This window comes from Giraffa tippelskirchi, chromosome 6 (assembly GCF_054371585.1).
Source record: "Giraffa tippelskirchi isolate mGirTip1 chromosome 6, T2T-mGirTip1v1.2.pri, whole genome shotgun sequence".
In the NCBI taxonomy this organism is placed as follows: domain Eukaryota; kingdom Metazoa; phylum Chordata; class Mammalia; order Artiodactyla; family Giraffidae; genus Giraffa; species Giraffa tippelskirchi.
The window spans coordinates 47,847,548-47,873,256 of record NC_137280.1 but is presented as its reverse complement, the minus strand read 5'-3'; the positions used below and the strand labels follow the sequence as shown (position 1 = coordinate 47,873,256).

At 40.1% G+C, this 25,709-nt stretch overlaps 1 protein-coding gene across 16 annotated transcripts in view; it reads right to left on the bottom strand.

Annotated features, from left to right (window-relative positions):
* The window catches only part of PDE7A (phosphodiesterase 7A), a 600,339-nt gene that overhangs the window by 23,140 nt on the left and 551,490 nt on the right, over window positions 1-25,709 (bottom strand). For all 16 annotated transcript variants that reach the window (XR_014057317.1, XR_014057318.1, XM_081503289.1 and 13 more), the window contains 2 exons: window positions 6,812-6,963; window positions 5,027-5,090 (listed from right to left, as the gene is read on the bottom strand). Coding sequence is in view for 14 of the 16 variants with exons in the window: in XM_081503289.1 (XP_081359415.1) it covers window positions 5,027-5,090; window positions 6,812-6,963 (216 nt within the window). In the remaining 2 variants the exon portion in view is untranslated. The remainder of the gene's footprint in view (window positions 1-5,026; window positions 5,091-6,811; window positions 6,964-25,709) is intronic.

The following is a 25,709-nucleotide window of genomic DNA, read 5'->3' as shown; positions in this document are numbered from 1 at the left end:
TTTTCCAAATAAGACATACAAGTGGCCAACAGGTATATGAAAAGCTGTTCACTGATCACCAGGGAAACGCAAATTAAAACTACAATGAGGGATTACCTCACACCTGTCAGAATGTCTATTATCAAAAAGATAAGAGATAACAAGTGTTGGCGAGGGTGTGAAGAAAAGGTAACCCCTTGGTGAACTGCTGGTGGGATTCTTAAGCTGGTGTAGTCACTATGGAAAACAATGGAGGTTTCTTAAAAAATTTAAAATAGAACTACCATATGACTGAGCAATTCCACTTTGGGGTACATATCTGAAGGAAATGGAATCACTATCTCAAAGAGATACCTGTACCCCCGTCTTCACTGAAGCGTTATTTACAATAGCCAAGACATGGCATCAACCTAAGGGCCCACAGATGGATGACTGGATAAAGAAAACATGATATATATGCAATGGAATATTACTCAGGCATAAGAAGCAGGAAATCTTGCCTCATGTAACAAACAGATGGAGTCTGAGGAACTGTGCGCTAAGTGAAAGAGAAAGACAAGTGCCATGTGATCTCACGTCTACGTGGAATCTAAACCCAAACAACAAAGTCCTGAGCTCACAGATACAGAGAACAGATAGGTGGTTGCCAGAGGCGAGGGTGTGGGGAGGTGGACACAGTGTACTGCATATTTGAATGTTGCTAAGATAACAGATCTTAAAAATTCTCATCATAATAAAAAGTTGTAACTTTTATGTGTGGTGACTAGACCCATGTGGTGATTATTTTGCAATATATACAAACAGTAAATCACTACGTTGTATACTTGAAGCTAATATAATGTTATATGTCAATTACACTTCAGTTAAAAAAAAAGGATGTATATTCATTCTCTATATTTAGATAATCATAGGTTCTCTCCAAAACTGTTTCCCAAACCTAATGAAATAAATGACTGATCTCTACGGCCTAAAATAAGTTTTAAGGAAGCTGCAATCCAATGGTAAAACACCCTCATCTGGAATTCAGGCAAATGGCAGTAAGAAAAGCATGCTAAAGTCTTCCCTCCAAGAACCTCAGAGGAATCTGACAAGAACCAAGCTGTCAAACTGCACCACTCATACTAGAATGAAAAACTGCATGCAACATTTTTTCTCATTTTCAGTTCATAAGATTCCAAATGACTTAATACCAGTAAGAACACAAGTCAATGAAATGTATTATTTCAAAGCAAGTGATGCTTAGTTGATATGTTACAACAAGAAATAGGCACTGAAGAAATTATTTTATATGAAAATGGAAACAAACGCTTTCTTGGAAAAGAAAATTTACAACTTAGAGAAAAGTTACCCTATATAAAGACATACCAAAGGACAGGCCTGCCTAAGGTGTTATGGCTCTCAACAGGTTTCAGGATGGGACTCTACATGTAAGGACTGGGCTATGGCAACAACACAGGCCTAGCAATGAGGGCCCTCATGTGTCAGGTGACCTTCAGGGGTGACAAGCCCTATCTTGGTATCTCATGTAACTTAACTCATTCCTGCAAAAGCAACATCTAATATATTCTATGTATGTGTGTGTGTGCGTGTGTGTGTGTGTGTGTGTGTGTGTGTGTGTGTGTGTGTGTGTGTTAGTCGCTCAGTCATGTCGGACTCTTTGCCACCCACTGGACTGTAGCTCACCTGTGTCCATGGGAGTCTGCAGGTAAGAACAGAGTGGGCTGGCATGCCCTTCTCCAGGGGATCTTACTGACACAGGGATCCAACCTGGGTCTCCTGTGTTGCTGGCAGATTCTTTATCATCTGAGCCACCAGGGAAGCCCAAATATATCCTACCAGAAAATAACTACTTTTCACGTTGCAGTGGACAAGCCAGGAGTCATTTGTCTTGGTGGGAATCAGAGCTGTGCTTCTTCCCTGCCCTCCTCACAGTATCATTTGAAAAATCACCACAAGAAGAAACACAGGGCACACCAGCCCATGAGCAAGAAGTGAAAACTATACACTCAGATATCAAGTACATGTATCATCCAGGATTCATTCCAGGCTGAGCAGCTTTGAAAGGAAAGCAGATCCCATTAAATAATGCAAGTTAAATAGAACTTTCTTCTGCCCACTTGTTTCCCAATAATATCTCTTCCTGTATAGAATTCCTTAACTTCTGGGTGACTGTAGTGAACTGAATATGTATTAATAGGTCACCATCTGTAAAACAACAAGTGGGTAGCTAACCACGGGTGGTTAACACGGTAGCTAACCCCTAACAACTCTAAGAAATCATGTGGCCGCCTTCCCCACAAAAAAAGAGGTATGATGATTAAAGAAGAGCTGGTGTTAGCTGTTCAGTCGTGTCTGACTCTATGTGACCCCGTGGACTGGAGCCCACCAGGCTCTTCTGTCCATTGCATTCTCCAGGCAAGAATGCTGGAGTGGGATGCCTTTCCCTTCTCCAGGGGATCTTCCCAACCCAGGGATTGAACCTGCGTCTCCTGCACTGCAGGTAGATTCTTTACCATCTGAGCCACCAGGGAAGCCTACAGGCAAGCCAAGTGCTACCTAAGTTCACTCACGTGGACCAGTGGCTAGAACTTCTGCCCATCTTACACTGCCACCCTCATTCCATTTCCATCGCCACACCCCCTGGCTGGCAGGATACGTTCTCTTTAAAAATAAAATCTAGAGAAAAACAATCAACTATTTCCGTGAGTGACAAAGTGTCCAGGGAACTAAGAATAGGTTATGAGCTGTTAAGTGTTATGTGAGGTTAGACCTTGAAGGTGTTAAGGGCGGCACTGTATTATCTATATTTATCCTGAGATAAGGACTAAAGGAATATTTGCCTTGCGTTATGCAAGGGGAGTTTCCCAGATCTGGAAGAAGCTGAAGCACCTATATTTTCAAAGAGGGACGACTGCATGGAGGGACAGCTGTGTAAATGTGATTAGAGCCCTTTGTATGAGGACAGGCCAGAGTGGGGTCAGGGAGGGGAAGAGACGCTGGTCACCAGAGGGCAGAGAGAGAAAGAACAGGAAGAGAGAGAAGAAAAACAGAAGGCGGGGAAGTGGGGAGGTTCCACCGCTGAGGTGACCTTTACTGTCCTCACACTTGTGCCTGGGATGGTCTAGTTTACTTTCTGTCGACAGACACAGACAACTAGAACGTGATCACAAAGTTGTCCTCACTATGCCTGGCCCACACAGCTCGGAGGGAACGATGATGTGATACGACAAAGCTCCTTCATTATTGTTCAGTCACTAAGTCGTGTCTGACTCTTTGTGACCTCTTGGACTGCAGCACGCCAGGCTTCCCTGTCCTTCGTCATCTCCCGGAGTTTCCTCAAACTCATGTCCGTTGAGTTGGACCCATGCTATTCTCAAGATGACTATAGTCTGGCTTCCATATTTGGCTTCCTTGTAAAAAGGAACTTTATTCCAAAGTAAAATTGGGGGGGGGAGGTAGTTTCAAAATATAGCAGGAGCCACATATTTATTTCATTCTCAACAGTGAGAAGGAGAAGGCAATGGCACCCCACTCCAGTACTCTTGCCTGGAAAATCCCATGGTAGGAGGAGCCTGGTAGGCTACAGTCCACGGGGTCGTAAAGAGTCGGACACGGCTGAGCAACTCCACTTTCACTTTTCACTTTCATGCACTGGAGAAGGAAATGGCAACCCACTCCAGTGTTCTTGCCTGGAGAATCCCAGGGACGGCGGAGCCTGGTGGGCTGCCATCTACGGGTTCGCACAGAGTCGGACACAACTGAATCGACTTAGCAGCAGCAGCAGCAACAGTAAAAGTTCCTCTCAGTGAACTTCCCACTCTGCTTCATTTATTTAAAAGGCAAAAGGGACAAAGTCTAGTTGGACTATATAGGTACCACCAATTTTTTACGTCAAAAATCTTACACTAAATGAAAAATGATTCCCAAAGGGAATTTTGTTCCTATGCCGAAAGATAATAAAGAAAAATGAAACTTGGCTCAGTTGGTAAAGAATCTGCCTGCAATGCAGGAGACCTGGGTTCAATCCCTGGGTTGGGAAGATTCCCTGGAGAAGGGCATAGCTACCCATCATAGTATTCTGGCCTGGAGAATCCCTTGGACAGAGGAGCCTGGCGGGCTACAGTCCATGGGGTTGCAAAGAGTCAGACATGACTGAGTGGCTAACACTTTTTTCACTTTCTGCCAAAGCAAAACAAAACTCAGAAAGAGGTAAACAAGTCAGAATCACTTTTTTTTTTCCCAACGTACTCATACTTTCCATAGATAGTGATTAGCTCCAAGCTCTCCCCCACCCCACCCCGCCAGGGAGAAGCAGTGTCAGAAGGACCCGCTTTGCTGATCATAACACGCCATCTCTCCCAAGTGTGCAGAGAAAGGAGAGCCTGAGAACCAGAGCAAGAAGAAAAGCCATCTCTCAAAAGGGCGTCAATTTACCACACATCCCGGGCTATCAAAACTGGCATACAAGATGGGAGGATGTCATTGTACATGGCTACAGCACAAAAAAACCCAAAGAGGAAACATCAAGAACCATGAGATAGTAATGTTCACGTTGGGTTATTAATAGCAAGAGAAAAGAAGAATAGAAGTGCGTGCTCAGTCATGTCTGACTCTCTGCAGCCCCGTGGACTGTAGCCCGCCAGGCTCCTGTGTCCATGGGATTCTCTAGGCAAGAATGATGGAGTGGGTTGCCATGCCCTCCTCCAGGGAATCTTCCTGATTCAGGGATCGAAACCATGTCTCTTGCATCGGCAAGTGAATTCTTTACCAACTGAACCAGCTGGGAAGCCTCTTATTAACAGAAGTAGGTTTAATTAGAAATACCCAAGTGATGATGACAGTGATTACCTTTGATTACTACTAAGAGTGATAATCAAAACGTAAAATTTAGGTGGATGCTCTAGGCTTACAGATGGGTCACTGAAGAAGCAACAAAATGATGCTCCCTCAGCCAGCAGAGGGCGCCTACACTCAATGAAAGCGGCGGCAATCCCGTCAATGCAGCAATCCTGAGAATACATTAGAGTAAGTCAAAGTCTTCACTTACCATTTGTTAGTCTATCAAATAGAAAGATATCAAAATTCCAATTTCCAACTTTTTCCAGCATACACTGAAATGAAAACCAAACATTCCTACTGTAATTTAATCTCAGTAACTTTCTCTGTCTTTTGTAGATAGTCCATAAGGAAGCTAACAAAAACAGAAAGTGGTCCACTTAAGAAATGCTAATTATCACTCTCCTTAATCATGACCTTTCCAAACAACTCCAAAATATGTCCAAAGGGATAAACTCCATTTGAAAAACAATTAACGTTTTCTCAATGTATAAATGTATAAGTAAGGCTGGTGTTCCTTTTGACTTATTCTTATGTTCCCATGAACTGTCAAGAATTCTAATACCCATCACAGAAGTGTAGTTCACACACTGCATGGTCTAGAAGCCAGATTTTAAAAATCTAATAAAAGTTTCAATAGTTGAATACTTGCTACATTCCAGGTACTATTAAAAATGCTTTAGTTTTGACACATTCTTACTATTCACACCAACACTATCATGTAGGCATTGTTTTCAACCCTCATTTATAGATGGGGAAAGAGGGAAAAAGTCATTAACTTGCTCAGTGAGAGAGTCACAGAGCTGAGTCTTAAGTCAGGTGATTGGATTCTGGAATCCAGGTACCAGACACCTGTAGTATATACTACACTTAAATTATTTGTTATTTGTCTTCTTAAAACACAGTCCCAATTTATTTGTTAATATTCCTTAAATATCCTAATAAAATAGTCCATAGCATTTACTACGTAATTTTTAGGTTGATGGTTATTTCAGCCAAGCAAATAAGCCCCACAACAACCCTAAAAATCAAACATATTTTTACACCATGTCTTTGTAACCCGAAAATTTTGTGGACTTTATTTTCAAGAAAAAATTTGTATTTTGCACCCAAAAGTTCACTGTCATATACATATATATATGGCTGAATCAGCATAAGCAATACTAGGTATTACCGGTAGAGATGATAATAGTCCTAACAACCAATGACACACAGACCAATATTCTCATTTGAAAAAGCAGAACTTGTGAACTTTTTTAAATTTAAAGAAAGCATGAGTGCTTTTCTATTGATTTGTTTTATCAAACAGGGAAGCAAATGTTTCACTTTAATGTAATCATAGACTGGGTACCCTGGCCCCATCTACACAAACCTACAACATCTCTAACCCTAAGTGTCAAGTCAAAGAATACTTTTACAAATGTTAGAAATGTAAGCTTATTACAACCTCAGCCAATTTCCACCTTCATTAAGATATTCCTTTTAAACTATATAAAGAAAACAATGCTCGCAATCACTGAGTTTAAAAAAACATTTAAATCTCCCAAATCTCTCACTCATACAAGAGATTATAAACAGTGTGACAAAGTCATGAGACTTCCTGTGCTGAGTTAACTTTTAAACAACTGGAAGAGCTCAGCCAAGTCCCTTCTTAACTACAGTATAGAGAAATTACATCAGATAATCCATAATATTCTTTCCAGCATTAGGATCCTTGTGACCTTACAGTTTAATGTTCCATTGATCTATTTGCTGTTATAATAAATGTTATAATGCCATAATACACAAAAACATTTTCTTTATTTTAGTTCCTTGCTCTGTAATACCTAATCATAAGATGAATAGCTGCTCTAAAGGAATAACCTATAATAAAAATTGAGTTCAACTGATTTCACATACCAAAAAAGGCTATATAAAATCAGTATCATATGGGAGAAACAAGGTTTCATTAAACTTATGTAAGAATCCATGTTTTCTTGAAAAAAGCTATACACACCTTGGCTTGTCCATTATAATCATCGTCTAAAATGTTTAGAGAATTTGAAACAGTAGTACCACGAAAAAAGCGTGAAGATCTAAGATACCGCTGGAAACTTAGTAACCTTCTGATATTCCTTGCAGACACAGAAACTTCAATTTCAGATTGAGCTGAAATGAAAGGAGTAAAAAGGTGAGTAGAGTAAGTCAAAACTGCACACAACCTATTAAGAGCCCCTTCTAGTTAGGTACAAATATTTCTTAAAATTGATCAACTGTCTTGCCACATTTCTAGGAAAGAAGAGGTACTTTGATTTTCAATTAAACAGCTAAGAATGAAGGGGTAAATGGCAATTTTATCAGCATTTAGCAACATAATGAGGAGTGTGATTGGATTAATCATCAGTTTTTTCTTTTTTTAAACTTCCAAGAATGATCCCCTCTCACTCTATTGCTTCAATACACTATACAAACACTACGGAGCTGGAAGACAAAACCTAGTTTCAAATTATCCCTCACATTGAGAAACCAGGTCCTCAGTTACACATGAGACTTAGAACTCAAGCATCTCAAATTCTAACGAGGTATCATTTCAAATTTCTTTATGATAACTTTATTTAGAGGAAAAGGAGATAGAATGGAGAATAACGTAGTTTGGATACTGACATGTCTTCTTTCCATGAGTCTAACCGTCATGTTTCCCTGCAGTGTGAGAAGGAACCAAAGTTTCTGGGGCACCAGACGAAATAACAGACTTTGGTTAAAAGCTATCTTGTAGGGAATGAAGTCTTCAAATTCTAGAAACTAACTAAAATTCAGTGAAATATTCACAATATAAAGCATGAAAATGAAGGCTAAGAATCAACAAGTCAGCATCTCTCATCTTAACTTCCATTAACTCTCCAAAGGTCAAGTGACAGGCAATCAAACACATTCTCTAGTGTGTGTCCCATCACTAACTCTTCTATCAACATCTATTACCCAGTGTTTTCTCATCTATAAACTAATGGCAATGATATCTAATGCAAACAGTGTTGGATTAAATGAGATAATATATACACAGGTCAGATATATAATAGGTTTCAAAGAAATGGTGCCAGTGAAGATGGTGATAAAATTGATGTTGATGCCGCTGCTTAAGAGGTAGGTGTGCCTCTTAATTATTCCAAGTTCCAAACCTGTTCATTTGCTCTAAATAAAAGTATTCATTGGTCTATCAGCATTTCAAAGTAAACTCTATCTCCTTATCCTTGATGAAAAGGCCTCATTTTGCAGGTGCTGGCTCTCTCTAGACTTGACTCGGGTGACATCTTCCCTGGGAAGCACACCTGGACACCTACATGCACATTCCCCACCAAGGAGAGATGAGGGCACCTCCTCTGGGTTCTCAAGGCTACCTGGGCAGACACCATTCAGACTATTTCTGATACTGTACAAAATTACTTATTTCTCTGTCTCCTTCAACAAATGATGACCTCTAATACAGGCACAAACTACTTTTTCATCTTTGTATTTCAAAGCTTAATAATAGTGCCATGTAGGTATGCATAACATATACTGAATGAATGAATGAATAACTGCATGTGTGTGCATGTGCTAGGTTGCTTCAATCGTGTCCAACTCTTTGCGACCCTACGGACTGTAGCCCACCAAGCTCCTCTGTCCATGGGGTTCTCCAGGCAAGAATACTGGAGTGGGCTGCTGTGCCTTCCTTGAATAAGTGCATACTGTTTGTGAAATAACTGATGAGTTCTGAGGTTCCCATATACTCATATAAGCCAGGAACAACACACAATTATGTGGTTTTTTTCATTTTTCATCCCAGTGGATCTAAAATAAAGAGTATCTAGAACAATTGTGGAATTACCTTTTGATCTTTATCAACATGACTCACATAAAAAGGACTGGAACCAAAATGGAAACACTATTAAATATCAAGTGATTATGTTTGAACTAGAAGTAGTATGCTTGAGGAATGAGGTTAGTTCAGAAAATGTTCTATGTGCTTAAAAAAAAAGGATCTCATTTAGCCCTCTACAGTATCAAAAAATGACTATTATTATCTTCCACTTTATACATGAAAATACTGAATCTGCAAGAGATTATATATAAGGTCACACAGCCAATACAGGGTGACAACTAGATTTTAAAACACAGATCTGCTTACAAATCCTGTGTCCACAGTATTACTCACAAATTTCTTACTTCAAATCTACCACATGGTTTATTTTTTTACCATATGGTTTATTGACGGTTTATGATAAAATTCTGCATACACCATCATTCAAAATTGTCCTTATTTAGATGACTGTATGTACAAAAAGAAGGACATAAGGGGAAAAGCTAACATACAGAAATACAAGTATTTAATGTGACCTTTCTAATGTTCTTCCTAGAAAAGACTGGACCTGGAAGGGACTGAGTGGAATGACACAAACCATGGGGACCAGATGAGATCTAATTAATACTAGTACTGCCATCTCTGTATTTACAAGGCACTTAACAGTTTTACAAGAGTACGTTCACATCTGCGATCCCGTTTAGTAATTACAACAATCCTGTGAAGATGGCAAAGATAATCATCCCCATTTTACAAATACAACCCTAGAAACCAAAGTAGAAATGCAGTATAATTAACACATTAGAGCCAATACATTTAAGAAAGCTTCTACAAAATGCTGCAGAAGACACATATTCTATTGATTATGCAAAAGTAATCTAAAAGAGTTCAAGGTCATAAGCACGACTTCATGAGCATTCCCTTCGGTTGAGCATCTTAAATCACACAGAGAAGGTTAACAGTTTCATCACTGGCAATCACTTTGCACCAAGACAGTGATAGAAGGATCACTGCTCCCAAATTATATATCCAAACTAACCCATCCTTGAAGTAAACCTGAGAGTCCCTTTGGGAGGACAATTACATAAGGTCCAAAAATTGAATGAGCCTCCTTTGAAGGGTTCAATCCACACTGTGCTAAGTGTGTGCAACACGCTCAGTTCAGTTCAGTTGCTCAGTCATGTCCGACTCTTTGCGACCCCATGAACTGCAGCCTGCCAGGCCTCCCTGTCCATCACCTAGGATTTGCACAATCAATGTGAAGACAGCTGGCACCGTCCAGGAGTCAGGGCTCTGCCCATGAGACGATGGCTGGACCTCTCCCTGCCTTTACTCCTATTTTCTAGGTGACTTCTCACAAGTCACAACTTCTTGATGTCTCACTTCCCTTAAAAAAAAAAAAAAAAACTAACCATAATTCATGTCCTTTTTTTCCTACAGAGGCCTAAAGTTGGGACTCATTATCAAGAATTCTGTTTTGACCATATTGAGCATGAATATTAGATACTAGCTCAAGGGGAAAAGCTCACTCGTCATAGGAGCCCAATGCCTTCCAGCAAGACTAGGCCCACAAGTAACATTTACAACAGGGTAAGAAACCACTTCAGTATTCTTGCCTTGAGAACCCCATGAACAGTATGAAAAAGCAAAAAGATAGGACACTGAAAGATGAACTCCCCAGGTCAGTAGGTGCCCAATATGCTAATGGAGATCAGTGGAGAAATAACTCCAGAAAGAATGATGGGATGGAGCCAAAGCAAAAACGATACCCAACTGCGGATGTGACTGGTGATAGACGCAAAGTCCGATGCTGTAAAGAGCAATATTGCATAGGAACCTGGAATGTTAGGTCCATGAATCAAGGCAAATTGGAACTGGTCAAACAGGAGATGGCAAGAGTGAACATCGACATTCTAGGAATCAGCGAACTAAGATGGACTGGAATGGGCGAATTTAACTCAGATGACCATTATATCTACTACTGTGGGCAAGAATCCCTTAGAAGAAATGGAGTAGCCATCATGGTCAACAAGAGAGTCCAAAATGCAGTACTTGGATGCAATCTCAAAAATGATAGAATGATCTCTGTTCGTTTGCAAGGCAAACCATTCAATATCATGGTAATCCAAGTCTATGCCCCGACCAGTAACGCCGAAGAAGCTGAAGTTGAATGGTTCTGTGAAGACCTACAAGACCTTCTAGAACTAACACCCAAAAAAGATGTCCTTTTCATTATAGGGGACTGGAATGCAAAAGTAGGAAGTCAAGAAACACCTGGCGTAACAGGCAAGTTTGGCCTTGGAGTACAGAATGAAGCAGGGCAAAGGCTAATAGAGTTTTGCCATGAGAATGCACTGATAATAGCAAACACCCTCTTCCAACAACACAAGAGAAGATTCTACACGTGGACATCACCAGATGGTCAACACCGAAATCAGATTGATTATATTCTTTGCAGCCAAAGATGGAGAAGCTCTATACAGTCGGCAAAAACAAGACCAGGAGCAGACTGTGGCTCAGATCATGAACTGCTTATTGCCAAATTCAGACTTAAATTGAAGAAAGTAGGGAAAACCACTAGACCATTCAGGTATGACCTAGATCAAATCCCTTATGAGTATACAGTGGAAGTGACAAATAGATTTAAGGGACTAGACTTGATAGACAGAGTGCCTGATGAACTATGGACAGAGGTTCGTGACATTGTACAAGACACAGGGATCAAGAAAATCCCCATGGAAAAGAAATGCAAAAAAGCAAAATGGCTGTCTGAGGAAGCCTTACAGATAGCTGGCAAGAGAAGAGAAGCGAAAAGCAAAGGAGAAAAGGAAAGATATTCCCATCTGAATGCAGAGTTTCAAAGAATAGCAAGGAGAGATAAGAAAGCCTTCCTCAGCGATCAGTGCAAACAAATAGAGGAAAACAACAGATTGGGAAAGACTAGAGATCTCTTCAAGAAAATTAGAGATACCAAAGGAACATTTCATGCAAAGATAGGCTCGATAAAGGACAGAAATGGTATGGACCTAACAGAAGCAGAAGACATTAAGAAGAGGTGGCAAGAATACACAGAAGAACTGTACAGAAAAAAGATCTTCACGACCCAGATAATCATGATGGTGTGATCACTCACCTAGAGCCAGACATCCTGGAATGTGAAGTCAAGTGGGCCTTAGGAAGCATCACTACGAACAAAGCTAGTGGAGGTGATGGAATTCCAGTTGAGCTATTTCAAATCCTCAAAGGTGATGCTGTGAAAGTGCTGCACTTGATATGCCAGCAAATTTGGAAAACTCAGCAGTGGCCACAGGACTGGAAAAGGTCAGTTTTCGTTCCAATCCCAAAGAAAGGCAATGCTAAAGAATGCTCAAACTACCACACAATTGCACTCATCTCATATGCTAGTCAAGTAATGCTCAAAATTCTCCAAGCCAGGCTTCAGCAATACGTGAACCGTGAACTTCCAGATGTTCAAGCTGGTTTTAGCAAAGGCAGAGGAACCAGAGATCAAATTGCCAATATCTGCTGGATCATCGAAAAAGCAAGAGAGTTCCAGAAAAACATCTATTTCTGCTTTATTGACTATGCCAAAGCCTTTGACTGTGTGGATCGCAATAAACTGTGGAAAATTCTGAAAGAGATGGGAATACCAGATCATCTGACCTGTCTCTTGAGAAACCTGTGTGCAGGTCAGGAAGCAACAGTTAGAACTGGACATGGAACAACAGACTGGTTCCAAATAGGAAAACGAGTACGTCAAGGCTGTATATTGTCACCCTGCTTATTTAAGTTATATGCAGAGTACATCATGAGAAACGCTAGGCTGGAAGAAACACAAGCTGGAATCAAGATTGCTGGGAGAAATATCAATAACCTCAGATATGCGGATGACACCACCCTTATGGCAGAAAGTGAAGAAGAACTGAAGAGCCTCTTGATGAAGGTGAAGGAGGAGAGTGAAAAGGTTGGCTTAAAGCTCAACAGTCAGAAAACTAAGATCATGGCATCTGGTCCCATCACTTCATGGCAAATAGATGGGGAAACAGTGGAAACAGTGTCAGACTTTATTTTTTGGGCTCCAGAATCACTGCTGATTGTGACTGCAGCCATGAAATTAAAGTACGCTTACTCCTTGGAAGGAAGGTTATGGCCAACCTAGATAGCATATTTAAAAGCAGAGACATTACTTTGCCAACGAAAGTCCATCTAGTCAAGGCTATGGTTTTTCCAGTGGTCATGTATGGATGTGAGAGTTGGACGGTGAAGAAAGCTGAGTGCCGAAGAATTGATGCTTTTGAACTGTGGTCTTGGAGAAGACTCTTGAGAGTCCCTTGGACTGCAAGGAGATCCAATCAATCCATCCTAAAAGAGATCAATCCTGGGTGTTCATTGGAAGGTCTGATGTTGAAGCTGAAACTCCAATACTTTGGCCACCTCATGCGAAGGGTTGACTCATTGGAAAACACCCTAATGCTGGGTAGGATTGGGGGTGGGAGGAGAAGGGGACGACAGAGGATGAAATGGTTGGATGGCATCACCAACTCGATGGACATGGGTTTGGGTAGACTCTGGGAGTTGGTGATGGACAGGGAGGCCTGGCATGCTGCAATTCATGGGGTCGCAAAGAGTCGGACACAACTGAGTGACTGAACTGAACTGAACTGAAGAAACAAGACCTTCACTTAATCACAGAACCAGCTCTAACAATTACTGATTATTTCACATACAATCTAAGAAAGACCGGAGAGCTGTCCAAATGAAATGGCAAATCATCCAGTGAAAGGAATTTTCTTCACCTAGTGGGCAAGGAGCCTATACCTAAGATTACATTCTAGAAAGAACAGAAGATTCCATGATGCTTTGCAGAGATGGCAGTGCAAACTACCTCAAAATTTTGCCTGAGACTTAATATAGGACCAGATTGGGAGAAGGAGTGGTATTTTTTTTTTTCAAATGTACTGCACTTGCGTTTTAAAAATAAAAATCAAGGAGGGAAAGGGAGGGAGAAAAGAATACAGCGATAAAACCTTACCCATACCCCATTCCCGATCCAATCAACTGCCAGACTCTCTCCTAAAATAATCATCTTTTATCTGAAAAGTTTTGTGGATATGCTTCCTGAGTTTCTGGATCAAACATATGGAAACACTGTTATATACTGTGTTTCTACTTCTTTTACATAAATGGTAGCATGTCATACTCCTGTTCTGCCCTTTGTCTTTAAATTTTCCTTAGAGCTCTTTCCCTATCAGTACACAGAGACCGTCCTCATTCTGAGGCTGTAAAGTATTCCACCATATGGATGGACCATAATCTATTTATCCAATTCTCTACTGAAGGACATTGCTACAACTCCACAAATTAAAAAAATACCTCTGTTTTCCTAAGTATCCTTATGTTTCTACGACTTGTTTTGTCTGCTACCTTAGATGTCACCGTTTAATGCTGTGTTATTACATTCTCTATCCCCTCTTCTTTCCCTTTTCCTCTTCCAGTGTCTGTCAGTTGTCAGAGTGCTTTCCCTCCCTTTTCATCCCAACCCCCATTTTCATTTTAGTTCACCTCTGGAATTAAATATGTAAATATTCAGGTCCTTTCACCATGGCTTCCCCAGTTATCTTTGCCTTTGGGTTTCAACAATTTGGCTTTTTGTTTTGTTTTCCTATTTTTATCTGATTATAGTTGCTTTACAATGTTGTGTTTCGTTTCTGCTGTACTGCAAAGTGAATCAGTTATATATACACATATATCCCCTCTTTTTTAGATTTCCTTCCCATTTAGGTCACCACAGAATATTGAGTAGAGTTCCCTGACCTATACAGTAGGTTTTCATTAGTTACCTATTTTATACACAGTGTGTTAGTTACTCAGTTGTGTCTGACTCTTGGCAACCTCATGGACTGTAGCCCACTAGGCTCCTCTGTCCATGGAATTCTCCGGGCAAGAATAATGGAGAGGGGTGCCACTCCCTTCTCCAAGGGATCTCCCCGACCCAGGAAATGAACCTGGGTCTCCCACATTGCAGGCAGATTCTTTACTGAGCCACCAGGGAAGCCCTATATACACAGTATATATATACACACACACACACACACGTCAATCCCAAACTCCCAATCCATCCCCGTACTTCCACCCTTCCACCCATAACTTTGTTCTCTACATCTGTCTCTATTTCTGCTTTGCAAATAAATTCATCTGTACCATTTTTCTAGATTCCACATTTAAGTGATAACATATGATATTTGTTTTTCTCTTGCTGACTTATTTCATTCTGTATGACAGTCTCTAGGTCTATCCATGTCTCTGCAGATGGCATTGTTTTGTTGTTTTTTATGGCTGAGTAACACTCCACTGTCTATGTGTACCACATGTTCACCCTCCTTTGAGTTCACTGAGCTTCTTGGATGTGTATATCCACGTCTTCATCAGCTGTGGGAAGTTTTCCACCATTCAGTTTTTTCTGCCCTCTCTCTTCTTTTTCCTGCAGGGCCTCCTATGAGTCACATGTGGTACACCTGAGGATTCCTCAACAGGTTTCTTGCGCTCTGATCATTTTTCTTCATTCCTTTTCCTTTCTGCTTCTCAGCCTGGATTATTTCAATGTGCTTATCTTCAAGTTTGCTGATCTATTCTTCTGCTCACTCAAATCTGCTGCTGAATCCCTCTAGTGAATTTCTCGTTTCAGTTATCATACCTATCAGCTCCAGAACTTGTTGGGTTCTTTTTTATAATTCCTATGTATTGAGATTTGGATTTTGTTCACACAGTGCCTTCCTGATTTCCTCTCATTCTCTGCCTAGGTTTGCTTTAGCTCACTGAGCATTAAAGACAGTTGATTTAACCTCTTTGATTAGCAGTTCCCATGTGTGGGCTTCCTCAGGGTGGCTGTTGTGACGTTCTTTTGTCATATGTATGGGTCATAGTTTCAAATTTCCTTTTATGTTCTATAGTTTTTCAGAGAACCGGACATTGTGCGAATTATACTTGGGGAATTGGAAATCTCATCTCTCACTCTTCCAGGACTGTTTATTTTTACTTGCTGTGGGCAGAAGCCAACTGTCTTGTGATTTTTTCCAAACTGGCCTTTGCATATCTATTTGACTTTGCTCATTCCTTGTTGTGTGTGGTCACTGAAGATCCTATTACAGTATCACTGAAGTCAGTTGGTGACCCAACACAGATTTTCTTAAATGTCTGGATCCAAAGGCCAGGGGGTGGGGGCAGTACCGATTCTGTAACTCTTCTGGTAGATGCTGCTGGCCGAAGCCTCTGCAGCTGAAAAAGGATGAAACCCAGGCAAACATCAGTGCCCATGCCTCAGAATCTGCCAGACTGACTTAAAGACACAACTCCAAATTTTTGGAGGACTAGATCCCCACTGCCCACCCTGGCTTCAGCAAGCCATGACCGGAACAGTGTTCCCACAGGCCGAGGGGCCGAGGAGTGAGTGACGATCACGGGTCTGTGCCCGCTACACTGCCCAACCCAAAGAGCAGCAGCCCCTCCCTCAGCAAGCAGCCCTCGTCAGTGTCCAGCCAGCGCCTGGAGTCCTGAAACTGTGAATTCTGCCCATCCCCCCTTTAAAGTGGTTGTTTTGATGGAGAGATCAACCCCTGGAGCTTCCTACCCTGTTATTTTGAGGCACACCGTCACTTTCTTTTAAGAGGTATGTTTTTCCTGGTCCTTTCTGGGAGGAGCTGCCCTAAGCCTGCTCTTCTCCTCAACCTGGGTTTGAGAATGGGGACAAGCTGCACGGCAAGGCTTAGCAGCCCAGAAACAACAGCTACCAATAGTCTGGCCCTCAAGGTAGTTTTCAATAAATTGTTTCTTATATACACATATACACAGTTTCTCTTTTATCCCACACAGTTCACAGTTTTTTTAACTTAAAAATTCATGAATATCTCTTCAAGTTAATAAATGGAATTTACATGTGCCATCATTTTTACTAGCCAAATATAAAGTATGAAAATCATCATAATTCACTAAATCTTTTTGCTGTTCCTAACTTTCACATTTCTTATCAGCAATTCTGTACTAAACATTCTTGTGACTAAATCTTGGCACCCATCCTGATTCCCTCAGAACAAACCCTCAGCAGTAGAGCAAGCACACAGGAGCACAGTTCAACGGAGAACAGGTTTCCTAAAAGAAAATGATAGAGAAATTTCTAGAACTGTCCGAGGATAGCTTCCAAAGTATGATCGAAGCAAAGGGAATCAGTAACTATAAATCAAGGATGAAGCATGATGAGATCATTTAAGGTGGAAAATTTTAGTTTCTTCAGGTTTGTTTCACCCACCCTATCCTTCCTCCACACACAGATACGCACTGATTCCCTATAATAAGTAAGAATAAAGTTTCTATGTTGAAACAAGCAAGTAGAGGCCACTAAGGAGAAGATATCAAGTTGAATGAGCAGTTATCATTTAGGAATGGAAAAAAGAGGACACATGGGGAACTGCGGACAAGAAAGAGTGATCAGGGATTCCCCTGGTGGTCCAATGACTAAGACTGCACGCTCCCAATGCAGGGGTCACGGGTTCAATCCCTGGCCAGGGAACTAAGATTCTGCATGCCACATGTGCAGTGTGGGCAAAAACAAATGCAGAAGAAGAAAAAAATATATAAATACATATTTTTTTTAAAAAGAAGAGTGATCATGAGAACTTAACTAACACTTTCATCCAATTACTAAAAAAGCTCACCCCACACCATATTATATAAAATCTGACCCTATTGCCAATATTTTCATGAACTCATTTTGTGACATGAGACATGCCATTATTTATTTCACAGCATAACAGACAACAGATTAAAGGTGTCTTTATTAAAGCCCAGCTTCCACCAGGCTAGGACTATTTAAGTCCTAGGCTTGTTCTAGTTTACATGGTTACCTACATTCCAGTCCAGCTTAGAAAGCCGACAGGGCTCAGTGACTTAATCAAGTTACTATTAAGAACTGTTGGCGCTGCTGGTTCTCTTTTAAAATATCATATTACCTCACTGTGTGACCACAAACAAACTAATCAACCTTCACCAAAACTAAATGAGCCTTGTCACTTAATGATCATGGGAGTTACTCCCAGTCACCCACCCTTGGCTTCTCGGAGCCAGCAATGAAACGTGGGATAGCAGTAAATTTAGAAGCTGTGTTTTTCTCTTGCTTTTCTCCTTCATACTAGAAAGCGGACTGAAAAAAGAAATCTAGGCAATAGGTTAAGGAAACAGATGGGCTGGAAAGTCGACATACCTTGAGCAGTACCATGCCCAGCCCTCTCACACACCCTCTTCTCTGTCAAACAAATGGTATGGCAGAGACATCACCGGCATTTAGTTATTAGACAAAAGAGATTTTTCACAGAAAAAGCTTTTGGATTTTGAGACTTGATCACTACCTGCTTTAATCGTCCACAAGAGGGCGCCCTGCAGTCACTATTATCTGCTACCTTAACACTATGACAAGCATTTAGATGCATGTTAGCATGAGTTCCCCTTGGAGACTGCTTAAAAAAAAAAAAATTTTTTTTTTTAAATTCAGTGCTGCAAGGTTTTAAATCTAGACTAAAGCAAGGTCATAATGAATGATAACTGAGTAAAAAAATTAAGACATTCTATGTTCCAATCTCTCTTTAATTTTCCTTATCTAAATTCAAGTTTTCTTGGAAGAATTTTTACATTCAGCATGCATGGATAAAGGGGGAAAAGCAGCGAGGTGCTGAGGGCGATGGTCTTTAAGGAGTAGCCTGTACTGATACGGAGCGGCAGTGCAGCAAGGCGAATAAACACATGAGCTCTGGAATCACACACCTGGGTTTGAATCCCAGGTCTGCTGGGATTCAAAACACAAAACTTCTACTAGTTTTGTGACATCAGGAATGTTATTTAAGTTACAGAACTGAACCTCAGTTTAATTACAAATGATGGAACAGCCATCTTAACAGGTTGAAAAAATACAGGTTAAAAGAAATATAATAGGAGAAGCTATATTTGTGATTTCAAATTTCAAATGTAATTTCAAATTTCCTATTTCCTTGTAAATAGGACAGTAATGACCAGGCAGTACAGTATGAAAGAGAGTAAGAAAAACAATATAACAACAACAAAGTCGTTGTTTAGTCATTAAGTCGTGTCTGACTCTTTGGAACTCCATGGACTGCAGCAAAGCCAGGTTTCCTTGTCATAGCTGAGGGAAATGCCATGCAACAACTTCCACTCTTTAAGGGAAGAAGCAGTAAAAAGGGTCTGAGTTTGCGTGGGAGTTACTGTATACTAAAGACTTAGATAATCCAAGACAATAAAATCAGTATGACATAAGCTTTTAAGCTCAAAATAAACACAGAAACAGATGTTCTTTCTGTTCATATCACTAAGTATCAAAAAAGTACCCAAGTCTAACAGGGCCCTGTTAGGAAGATAAAAACCAACCCAAATGCACATGAGGCTCTAAGGCAAAACTGAAGGAGAGTTCTGTCTGTTGTCCCTGTAGGTCATCACAATAAAGACAACATGAGACATCTGATTCAACGTAAGGCTGCTGGCCCACCTGAATTCGGTTTGCGGCTAACACAGATCATACTTAGAGAAATACAAATGGGACCTTATAAAGTCTAACTGGCAGAAGATACACAGTTTAGTCAACTTGATACAACAAGAATATATTCAATCTTTGTAATGAACCATAAAGAAGACTGAGCACCAAAGAACTGATGCTCTCAAACTGTGGTGCTGGAGAAGACTCTTGAGAGTCCCTTGGACTGCAAGGACATCAAACCAGTCAATCCTAAAGGAAATCAACCCTCAATGTTCATTGGAAGGACTGATGCTGAAGCTGGAGCTCTAATACTTTGGCCACCTGATGCAAAGAGCTGACTCACTGTAAAAGACCCTGATGCTGGGAAAGACTGAGGGTAGGAGGAGGAGGGGGTGACAGAGGATGAGATGGTTGGATGGCATCATCGACTCTGTGGACATGAGTTTGAGCAAGCTCCGGGAGATAATGAAGGGAAGCCTGGTATGTTGCGGTCCGTGCGGTCGCAGAGTTGGACAGAACCGAGCAACTGAACAACAAAAAATGAGCCATAGGCTGCCAAAAACCAGAAACAAAAAGATGAATAAGGCTAAAGCCTTTGAGGCTATGATGTAAATACCTTGAAAGGTTCCCTTGGTATGGGGTAGAATAAAGTGCTAAAGTGAACATAAAGGCTCAAGACAATGGGCAAAACACATTTATATAGAATGGAACATTACCATGTGTCAGGAGTTAAAAGAAAATGGAAAACTGCATTTGTGTGGACATGAAAGAAACATACTGCTTATATTACATCTTGCCCAATGCTGGCAGACAGACCAGGGCTTCCAGTCTGGATGACGTCAATGAGCTTTGGTGAACTCCATGAAAAGAGGGGAACTGTCAAGCTGACAGCTTTGGTTACTATTTAATAATCATGTCAGAATCTTTCGAAGGAAGATCTTAGATTTTCTAAGTGCACATGTGGAGCAGAATTATAATAATTCTTTTATGTTTAAAGAGATTAGAATTTGTTACTATAGAAGCTAAAGAGAATGTGTAACTAAAAGAATAATTTATTAAATGTAGGGGCATTAAATTTAGAACAAACATGAATTTTGACAAAAATTCAATATGGAACCCAATAAGTCCAACTAATTTAAGAGTCGAAAATACTATATTTCAAGAGACCAGATGTATGGTCAATTGGACATAGAAAAATATTTGCAGGAATATTTGGGGCTCTTAATCCAAGCCTACAGAAAGCTGGTCACTAAAGCCAAGTTACTCAAAAGAAGGAAGCTGACAGGAGGGAGGCTCCTTGAAAGCCTGGTGAGGTGCTGTGATGCTCAGGAGCAAAGAAGTTGCATTAGGGAGATCCGGCTCAGGGGCCCTTTTCAGTTCACACCACTCAGCCACCAGCCTGACATCTTTGCCACTCTCTTGCTCTCTCTAATCAATCAATTTCTCTCTCCTCAGCCTTCTTTCTCTCCCTCCATTACTTTTTCCTCCCAATTTTTCTTATTGTACATATTGCTCATTATTATCAGGTGCTTCAAAACCGTCAGTCTTCACAACATAAGGTAAGGAGACTATACAGTTTAAAATTAGTTGAATGAGGGACATCAAGAATCAGTTTATAAATGCCAGAGGACCAGAAATCTGGACCTTAGTGGAAGTAATTCCTAGACAGAGCAGGTCTGAAGGTTGGGGATCTTCTAAGAATGGGATGAAAGTCAAAGTTTTTCAGTAGCTGTCAAAGAAGTGTCAATGCTAACACCGAAGTTGAAATATTTGCCAGAAACTAATCAACTGCTTATTGACCTATTGAGAAAGTGCACCAAGCCTTTAAAAAAAAAAAAAGGTGTATATTATAAAATGATCACACGATTAGAAGAGTGAACTGCTTTATCTGCTAATAATCTTACAGGTTTCAACATCATTACAGGATTACATGTATAGCTTTGGGGAACAGACAAGGGACAAAGAGGTTAAGTAAGAAGCATCAATGTTAGTTCTTTACTATCTAAACAAGTAATTAGTGATTAGCATACTGTGAATACTCATGGGTTGTTATGACACTTTTAAATAGCATCACCAGAAACTGCTCTCAATCAGTAAGCAATCTTACATCTCTTTTTGGGCTGAATAAAAATTTCTGACTAATGTGAGCATCTGAAAATTTCAGCAGTATCTTTAATAAGTTAAGATCTTCCAAATTTCTTAATAAAAACAACACATCATATAATTCCCACTGATATATAAGTTCTGTCTAAACGGCAAAAATGGAGGGCTTTCCTTGTAGCTCAGTTGGTAAAGAATCTGCCTGCAATGCAGGAGATCTGGGTTTGATTCCTGGGTCAGGAAGATCCCCTGGAGAAGGAAATGGTAACCCACTCCAGTATTCTTGCCATGGACAGAGGAGCCTGGCAGGCTACAGTCTATAGGGTCTTCTCAAGAGTTGGACACGACTTGGCGACTAAATCACGAACACCCAGAGAAGAGAATATTAGTACAAAACAGTACCCCAAGGAATGTTTCTGAGCATCCTAAAATAATGTCAACAATGACTTCCTTACATGAAAAATCCCCTTCTCAAACTATGCAAATATGTATGATATACATTGTCTTTTGCACTATAAGGTAAGTAATAAGAACACAAACAGAGGTAAAAGAAGGCTTCATAAAATTTCTTTAGTGAGAGATGATACCTGGGAAAACTTTTTGTTTTCTTGTCCCATAGAACCAAGATAATAACACCTGATAAGTTCACAAAGAAGCTAGCATGAACAGTCTACCAAACAACCCCCCCCCAAACAACAACAACAAAACCTAGTTAAGAATGAAAGCTTCTGTAGGAACATCCATTAGTTGAGGGAAGATTTAACTTTTAAAGCAGAATCTGCAACAAACTGATCTTCAACAGATCAGAATCTGCAACAGACTAGACCCTGACCTGCAGATTTACAACACACCAGGTGTTTGGGAAAACACTTCTAGCAAAGAGGATTCACGGTCATAAAAATCCCTCCACCCTCTGTAATCACAAATACAGGGTAGTTTCAAAACGTCCTCCCAAAGTCTGAACTCTCTCCCGTCTTTATAAACAACCACAGACCTGATCTAATATTGGTTAATAAATTTGTACTCTGAGTATAAACCCCTGATTCTTAGTAAAGCATAATTTAATTACCATACTTTTAAAGCTTTTTGTTTGGAGATCACAAAAAGTTGCAAAGCCAAATAGCACAAGGAATATTCTTTATCACATACCTCTTTACTCAGATTTGCCATTGTTAACGTTTTATTTCACCTGCTTTACTATTTTGTACTATGTGTGTGTGTGCATGTATGCTCGTGCATTGTGTGGTGTGTGACCTGATTCTATTCTGAACATCTGAGGGTAGGTTTTAAACATTCTGGTGTTTACCCTCAGATACTTCAGTGAGTAACACCACAACCTAATACATGCTCCTATTATAAATAAGACCAACATGAATGTCTTCACTCCTATGTTCACATTTGTATAAGATTATTCCCTTGGCATACATTTCTAGTGTTGAAATCAAGAGGAAAAAACATGTTTAAAATTCTTGATGCATAGTTTGTAATAATGTGAACTTCTATCACTAGCACCTTAGTGGATCATTTGCTTAACTTGCTATATCTGACAGGAATTTGTCTTAAGAGTGAGGCTGAACACTGCTTCTGTATTTAATGTATTTCCATGTTCAGCTAATTTTCTTTTGCCTCTTTATACCCTTTTAGAAACATTCAAAGTCAGAATTCACTGCATGATAATGCCCATGGCAAATCCTATTGTGAAAATCCACTTACAGGCCTCTCGAAAACAAAAATCACACGATTTATGACAAAGGATAATCCAAATCACAGAAACTCAAGGCAGATTATGTGACAGCTATGTAATAAAATTTTTATTGAGGTCCCACTTGTTAACTTGGAGCCTGTAACTGTTCCCTAACTGGCTAAATAGCTAGAGGAGAATGTCCCTTGATATGGTAAACGCAAACACTTTCTTATATACTAAGAAATCTTTTTAAGATCACACTTCACAAAATACGTCAGATTAAAATTTTTTCTTTTCAGAATTCTGAGTGGTGTGATAAATAGAGCCTACTATACCAGCAGGAAAGAATGACTCACTTTTCTCCATCAAAAAACCCCTCCAAATTAAATGATCATCTTGGCTTAGAGAGACACTCCTGTTTCGCAATAACTACAGGATCAGTTTCACAGTGACAATTTTCAACTGCGGCCCAGAGTCTAGGACATTTGTCACGATGGGGTCCGGAAGAGAATCCGCAATCCTTGGAAGCTGTGTGGACTCCTCTGAGACGCCAGACCACAGAGGCTCCACACCAGGAGGTCAGGGTGCAGGCCCAGGTCCCCAAAGCCAAGGAACCTCCTCAAGCCTGGGACTGCTTCACATTGCCTCTGACCATTTCTTGAAACTAGGTTTCATTTTTTCACCCTATCTGGGCATCTTTATCTCTGAGAAGGAGTATTTCATCCATTTACCTTTACTGCCATCATTGATATCTTTGATCATATTTTTGTCTTTAGATTTTATATTCTTTGCTCCTGGTTTCATAGTGACTTAGAAGATAAACACCCTATTTTAATTCCATGAAAGATTACTTCCAACAATGTGACCATTTCTAACTTTCCTCTCCCACCAAAAAGTCCCATTATGTCTACTTAAGATTTCCAACATCTTTTAACAATTATAATATTCAAATCCTCTATTTCACTAAATTCAGTTAAAGACAAGGGGTAACCTAGGGACTCACGATGCAACTGCGTTTTTCTGTAGGTCAATATGTAGACTTCACCATTTTACTGATATTCTTATTCAGAGCCAATTTTTGTAATATTACAATATTTACAAAGAATTTTATCTAAACGTTTCAATGGGTAGTATGTTCACATGAACCAAAATTCAAAAGGGTGTACAACAGAAAGTTTCTTTCTCATGTCCTCAAGCCACCTTGGTTTCCCTCCTGGAGGCAACCAATGTTACCAAGTTCTAATGTATTGTTACAAAGAAAAAGTACTCTTCCTTTCCCAAAGAAACCAGCTAAGCTTGACGTATTGTTTTATGCTATTCATATTCCTTTTACTAATATTTGTTTCCAAAAATGTTTTTATAGATATTTACACAAGAGTATTATTTGTGCCTCTTGAATACTGTATTTGCTCTACACAGAAATAACTCTGAATGATTCCTTTTTTTTAATCTGAAAGAATTTAAAGAGCTGTGAAACTAATTGCTGTTTAGTCCCTAAGTTGTGTCCAACTCTTTGTGACCACATGGACTGTAGCCCACCAGGCTCCTCTATCCATGGAATTCTCCAGGCAAGAATATTGGGGTGGGTTGTCAGTTCCTTCTCCAGGGGATCTTCCTGACCCAGGGATCGAATCTGTGTCTCCTGCATTGGCAGGCGGATTCTTTACCGTCTGAGCCACCAGGGAAGCCAATTATCAGTCTTTTAAAGATCCTGAACAATTTGCTGTAAAATCTCAGGATGTCATGCTTTTAGAGAGGTAACTGCAACGTTCTACAACATGTTGATTCCAGAACTCTTTTACATTCTTAAAATTATTAACTGCCCCAAACAGCTTTAGTTTATGAGAATTATATCCAGTGATATTTTCCATGATAGGAACTAGAACAGAAATTCAAAATATTTAATGTATTGTTTCATTTAAAAATAACATTATAGGATTTCTGGTTTTTGGAACTGCATAGAAGGAGCTGAGAAGTTGCCATTCTGTCCTAACAACACACAAGAAGCTGAATAGACTGAAAAGTCAACAACTTTTCCAGGATCCACTGAAGAGGTGGGGACACCAGGCAACTCACTGCCCCAAGGTTGGAGAGACGGGCAAACAGAGATAACTTACTGGCGCAGAGACTCACAAACAGAAACCTCCTTGGGAACCAGTGCTGGGGCAGAGGAACCTGAACATAGTTGGTGAGCTTCTGGAGGGTTCCCTGAGAGTTAAAAACTTCAGGGAAATCTAGGCACGTGCTGCGTACAGGAAGAAGCTTGTGAGATTTACCTCCAGGAGCCTGACCAGGTTAATCCCACAGTGAACATCTGCCAAAACTCACAGAGGAAGAATTGGCCAATCTGAAAAGGCTTATATCTATTAATACTAAAGAATCTGAATCATTAATCAGTAACCTTCCAAAACAGAAAACACAAGGCCTAGATGGGTTTCACTGGTGAATTATTTAAGGAAGAAATTATACCAATTTTTTACAATCCCTTTCAGAGGCTAGAAGCAGAGGCAACACTTTCTAACTCACTCTAAAGAGACATTATATATAAAAAAGAAAACTACAGACCATTATCTCTCATGCAAATAAATGCAAAAATTCTCAACAAAATATTCCCAAGCCAAATCCAGGAGTCTGCTTCCTCCAAAGAGGTTTAATGTTGACTTCTGGCAGGTGACTTAGAGGCCCTAAAAAAAATCACAGATCACCTTAATCTCATCATTGACTGAGATACTTTAAAGCTGGGACTTCTTTCTAACACA